This window comes from Setaria viridis, chromosome 4 (genome assembly GCF_005286985.2).
Source record: "Setaria viridis chromosome 4, Setaria_viridis_v4.0, whole genome shotgun sequence".
Classification (NCBI taxonomy): Eukaryota; Viridiplantae; Streptophyta; class Magnoliopsida; order Poales; family Poaceae; genus Setaria; species Setaria viridis.
This window is the reverse complement of record NC_048266.2, coordinates 8,075,931-8,082,197: the sequence shown is the minus strand read 5'-3', so window position 1 is coordinate 8,082,197 and position 6,267 is coordinate 8,075,931. Positions and strand designations below refer to the sequence as shown.

Below are 6,267 nucleotides of genomic sequence, written 5' to 3'. Positions count from 1 at the left end.
GATTGCCAAGCTTCCAGTCCACCGATCTTGTCGAGGGATTGTTGCATCATTAGCTCGAATCCTTCGAACTTGTGCACCAAATCCTCAAGCGTTGCCGCCATCTGAGTCTGCAGCTTCGGCGGCTTGCGCGGCGGTGCTAGATCTCCGGCGAGCCAAGCACGAGCGAAACAAATTTTTGGTGGAATTTCGTGGGGAATAAGGCTCTGGATACCAATTGTTACGGTCCAAGCCCAAGACGGAGCAGTCGAACAGAGAATTTAGGCGAGAAAGAGAGATAAGCGGAGGAAGAAGAAAGGGAAATGTCGAGGAACAGATACGGGAATGATGTCGTTGTTGTCTGTTACTCGTCCGCAACGGACTTCGAGTACTTAAATCGGTTACACGCTGGCACCAGCTGCTTCCAGCCTGGCTCGTCAGCCTACACACCACACCCGGCCCAACTACGGCTCGTCGGCCTACACACCACACCCGGCCCAACTACAGCCCACTCACACAGCTAGCTCACCAGGGCAGACCGTAACAAAGTGGCACAGGCCCAGCCTGGTAGATGGGCTGCGTAGTAGGCAGTTTCATGACCGGAGGTAATAAAACACAAAAAGGTCCATCTTTTACCATTTCGACTCGAGTGTTGGCATGTTATATTGACGGGCATTGTCAACACTAACGTATACGGGGGAAGAAGTGAAGAAACGTAGAAGGCAAACATTTGCCCCGTAATTGACCTCAGCTTCTCAACGCAAAATGATAGCAATTGTATGGAATCATAAAAAAGAATCTTGTTTAAACTATCAAAAAAAATTACAAACAATTTGTCCAAACAGTCCATGCAAAGGTCCCTCCAACAATGAGCTCACAATACAGTATCAGTTCTATTGGCGTTTAAGTCGACACTCTATATTTGATTGAAGTCAGTAGGGGAAGTCCCTACATATTCCAGTTGAACACGAACCTACTCTGCTAGATACTACTCAGATGCTCTAACCACTAGACTAGAGATCCTCTCACGTCGACGCTCTATATTGTCCCCCCTTTTGTCCTCCCATTGACCAGATATCCGAAACAGATTGCAAGCCAAAGCACCGAATGCACTGTTTGCTGAAGTAGTTCACGGCAAACTATCGATCCATATGGACACCATAACGCTTTTTTGTGGATGCGGATTTCTTTTTCAGCATTGTTTCCTTTGGTAACTAATGTTTTGTAACATATTGGAGCATAGAAACTAAGCAACAATGTGGCATGGCAGGGGTAAGCCTCAATTAACTCTCACTTATAGCTATGGTCTGGTGGGTTTGATTTTGTAACATAAAGTGTGAAAGGAAAGAGGACAACCGGAAGTTTCATTACACTGCGACTAATCAACATCAGCCAGTGGTATCAAACAAATAAAATTTACCAACATAATCAGGTGCCACCAGGCTTAAAGAATCAGTGAAAGAGTGACTTCACCCATCCCAGAATTCCATCCAAAAACACTACAGTAGTTAGCAAATGAATGGATTTTAACACACCCAAGTAAAAAAAAACAAAGGAAAGGAGATGTACACTTGTCATCTGAGTCTCCTGATTGAGCAGGGCATCTTCTCGAATGCAATCTGTCGTGGGTCTCCTGACTTGTTACCAGTGCTAGGTCATGGCGAGGCCACCAAACACCTAGAGGCACTTTTAGATCATGAGTAACTGCGATCATTTTCAGATCTGTACTTTTCACTTTTTGGCCTAGGCCTTTGTAACCTTCTTCTATATTAATATATAAATCTGGCAAATCTCCTGCCAGCTTTAGTTTCAAAAAAACAAATATCAAAGCATCATTGGTAACAAATCTAATTTGAAACTGTCACTAACTACAGAATGGAGATCCATGAGTTGAGGCTCACCATGTAGATGACAATGTATAGATATCATTTATTGCCTCACAATATAACTTGTTAAATTACTTCCAACTCATTTTTTGGAATTGTAGGTCAAATGATGTAGCATTCCCCAGAATTTTACAGAAGAGATGATTAATATATAAACTTGCAAATCAGTGCTCTGGTGGTGTCCTGTGCATAAATTAATTTGATATAAAGTATATCATGACTTAACTATTTACAATATGCAGAATTTGACACCATTATGCATTCATGCTTTGTTCATACTAAGCCATGATAGTCGTTGCATCTACCTGGTTTTAAGCTTCCCTGAATATTTTGAATGAAATAGGGCAAGAAAATGTTCTTGATCAGCTAGCTCTACTTGGAGCACAGAACGAATTACATGCATCGTACAATGTTAGATCATCTTCATCTCAGAGATGAATTGTTACTGAGACAGATTACAATTCCAACAAAAACATTCCACATGCGCATTTTCAACTACTCAATGGAATTTGTTGCAAGGCACAGAACCATCTAAATTCTCACCACCTCATTTTTGTAGCCTACAGCCTACTATTCTCTCAGATGTCAGGTATGAATTTAATAAATTTGGCTTTGGCCCTTTGATCAGCTTGCCTTTGGCCGCTTTGGACCTTTTTGGGAGATGGTACTCCGTACCTAGGTAGGAGGCCATGCGGGGGTGGCGCGCGAAGCTCGGATGAGCGGCCGGGGAGCGAGGCGGCCAGGCGGTGCGGTGCGTTGGCGCGTCGCGGAGGGGAGGCGGCGGCGAGGCTGGATCCAGGAGGAGCAGGAGGCGACGGAGGGGCGGGGGCTAAAGAAAACAAGATATTTTCGAAAGAAAAATTGCCTCAAAACGGCATCAAGGGATTGGCGTCGTGCCACGGCCCACGCCCACCCGCCCAATGCCACCAGCGCCGCCGTCCACGGCCGCGGCGGCGGCGGCGGCGCAGCAGCTGGAGTCCCTCCTCCCGCGCCTGACCACGCTGTCCCACTACAAGCAATTCCACGCGCGCCTCCTCACCTCGGGCCACCTCTGCTCCCACCCACCCCTCCGCGCGCGCTTCCTCGACCGTCTCGCGCTCTCGCCACACGACACCGCGCTGCCCTACGCGCTCCTCCTCCTCCGCTCGCTCCCCGCCCCCGCCACCAACGACCTCAACGCCGCGCTCCGGGGCCTCGCGGCCTCCCCGCAGCCCGCGCGGTCCCTCCTCCTCCTCGCCGGCCGCCTACTCCCCGCGCCGGCGCCGCCGCGGCCCCGCCTCGACGCGCTCTCCCTCTCATTCGCGCTCAAGGCCACCGCCCGGTGCTCCGACGCGCTCGCCACGCTCCAGCTCCACGCGATCCTCGTCCGCCTCGGTGTGGCCGCCGACGTCCGCCTGATGACCACGCTGCTGGACTCTTACGCCAAGTGCGGCGACCTCCCGTCCGCGCGGAAGGTGTTTGATGAAATGCCCGTCCGGGATGTGGCCACATGGAACGCGCTGCTTGCGGGTTTGGCGCAGGGGACAGAGCCGAACCTCGCGTTGGTGCTGTTCCACAGGCTGGCAGGGAGCTTTCGGGAGTTTCTGCCAAGGGAGGAGCCAAATGAGGTGACCATTGTCGCCGCGCTTTCTGCATGTGCACAGCTTGGAGCATTACAGGACGGATTAGGTGTGCACGAGTTTGCTCGTAAAATAGGTGCTGAAGACAACGTTCGTGTCTGCAATGCGCTTATTGACATGTACTCCAAGTGTGGATCATTGGGCCGGGCTCTTGAAGTTTTCCATTCCATCAAGCTAGAAGACCGAACACTTGTGTCCTACAATGCTACAATTCAGGCACTTTCCACACATGGGCATGGGGCAGATGCATTGAAATTGTTTGATGAAATGCCAGCATGGATTGAGCCTGATGAAGTAACTTACCTTGCTGTGTTGGGAGGGTGCAACCATGCTGGGCTTGTCGATGATGGGCGCAGGGTTTTCGATTCCATGCGGGTTCCTCCCAATATGAAGCACTATGGCACCATTGTGGACCTTCTTGGGCGTGCGGGGCGCCTTGATGAGGCTCATGACATGATTGTGCATATGCCATTTCCAGCAGACATTGTGCTCTGGCAGACAATGCTTGGTGCGGCTAAGATGCATGGAAATGTGGAGCTAGCAGAGTTGGCTGCCACGAAGCTTGCTGAGCTTGGTTCTAACGTTGATGGTGACTATGTGCTTCTCTCCAATGTATATGCATCCAAGGCCCGGTGGGCAGATGTTGGTCGGGTTCGTGACACCATGAGAAGCAATGATGTGAGGAAAGTCCCTGGCTTCAGCTACACAGAAATAGATGGTGTAATGCATAAGTTTATTAATGGTGACAAAGAGCACCTCAGATGGAGGGAGATATATAGAACACTAGATGACATTGTGTCAAGAATTAGTGAACTGGGATATGAGCCAGAAACGAGCAATGTGCTACATGACATTGGGGAGGAGGAGAAGCAGTATGCTTTGTGCTACCATAGCGAAAAGCTGGCCATTGCATTCGGGTTAATTTCTACACCACCTGGGGAGACTATTCGAGTGATAAAAAATCTCCGAATATGTGGAGACTGTCATGTGGTGGCAAAACTTATCTCTAAAGTCTATGGTCGGGTGATAATCATCCGGGACAGGGCAAGATTCCACCGGTTTGAAGATGGACAGTGTTCCTGCAGAGATTACTGGTAAAATGCTGGCACACTAGTCATTTGCTGGCTTACTAAACATGGCATGAGCTCCTGGATATTCATCTGGTGAGGTGAATGCATTTCTAATCCGAAATGTGGACAAAAATGGATAACTTGCGAATTTGACTACCATTTTACTGCTAAGGTTCTCAGAAGATGCAAGGCTATTTTACTTACATTTGCACTGCAAGCACTTCGACATGCCTGTCAATTTGAGGAACATCTTGGAAGCAGAAGGAAAAAATTGTGCACTGGAATTGAAGTTGCTCAATGACCGTTACCTACTAATATTCACAGTCCTACAAGGTTTTTGACAACGGAACACCGTTGCATATTGCTCATTTGCACCTACGTTTTTAAGAGGCCAGGTGGGCTATAGATTGCAACTAGTATTACTACATTAGTCAAGTATGGAACTAGGAAGAACGTTGAGGTGTATGCACACAGTTCTCTTAATGATTTTCCATCAAAGGAGTTAGCAAAGTTTTCCACACTTGTAGATTCTTTACATTATCGATTCCCAACCATATCCCGTGTTACCACTTGCCAACCTACCATGAGAATTTTACTCATGAATTGAATTTTTATTTGTATTCATATAAATCATTTCAGCTTCAATTGTCTGAAATTTGAGTTTGAAAAAAGAATGTGCATCTTAACAGTTGGTAGTCTTCAAGCAAGAACTTGGTCTTTTACGCCTATGTTACTAAATGGAACTGAATCCACCTGATACTGGTAGGTAGTGCATCTGTTTTTGATATTGTCACAAAATTCTTCAAAAGCTTCATTCTTTTTCTTGTTCTCATATATTAGCGGAGGAGGGGGGGGGGGGGGGGGGGGGGGGGGCAACACGCCCAGGCTGACAAATTTTCTTACCAAACGCCTGCTAGTAAGTATGAAATTTCACTGAGCAAAATGGAATTATCATTACAGTACAATGCTCTCACCAACATATTGTCAACTCCTGTTTTTATCATACTTGGAATTCGGATCCTTGTCGCAGGACTTGTTCATTGTGTGTACAATCATATAAAGAAACAATATGCAACATTAACTGGATGACTAGTACAATAAAGTTCTGCTAGTACAGCAGTTCATGTTATATTGTTGGTTTTATGGAAAATAACCTTGAGGAATTCAAAGTAGAAGATTATGCATGTAATAAGACAAGAATTTATGTTGTGGAAGAGGATTGAGTCCATGTAGTTGAGAAATGAAATGAACCTGATCACGCACCTGAGTTTTCTTGTACTAGAGGCATCACTGTCATGTATTGAAACGGGAAGTAATTTCTGCTATATTGTGGTACTAAAATACTGACTTATTGTATGATGGGTTCATCTATGCAAATCCTAACAATGTTTGGAAGATCGAATTTTCTTAGACATTAATTTGCTTGGCGCTGAAAGAGCTTTACAATGCAGAACAATATGCAGAATTCAGATTGCCAAAGTAGTGAAAGAAGGGATCAAATCAAAGAAAGAGAAGAAAGAAATGAGCATGCTTTGTAAACATTCAATGTTTCAGTTCAATATTCATAGTTGTTGCATTTACAGCTGGTACAGATCTTGGACATGTATCTTAATTCTTATGTCCGTAGGTTACATTTGTTGATAAACAGTTGTGTGTTTGAAAGTTATTTTTTCTTTGATTCATGGAAGAGAGCGGGAAGCATGCTAAATGACGCTG

General features: G+C 46.2%; 1 protein-coding gene across 1 annotated transcript; it reads left to right on the top strand.

The window, feature by feature from the left end:
• The first annotated feature begins 2,544 nt into the window (after positions 1 to 2,544).
• On the top strand, positions 2,545 to 5,237 carry LOC117851381 (pentatricopeptide repeat-containing protein OGR1, mitochondrial). The gene has a single exon (XM_034733188.2). The coding sequence runs from the start codon at positions 2,783 to 2,785 to the stop codon at positions 4,577 to 4,579; it is 1,797 nt and encodes a 598-aa protein (XP_034589079.1). The 5' UTR covers positions 2,545 to 2,782; the 3' UTR covers positions 4,580 to 5,237.
• The last annotated feature ends 1,030 nt before the right edge of the window (positions 5,238 to 6,267 follow it).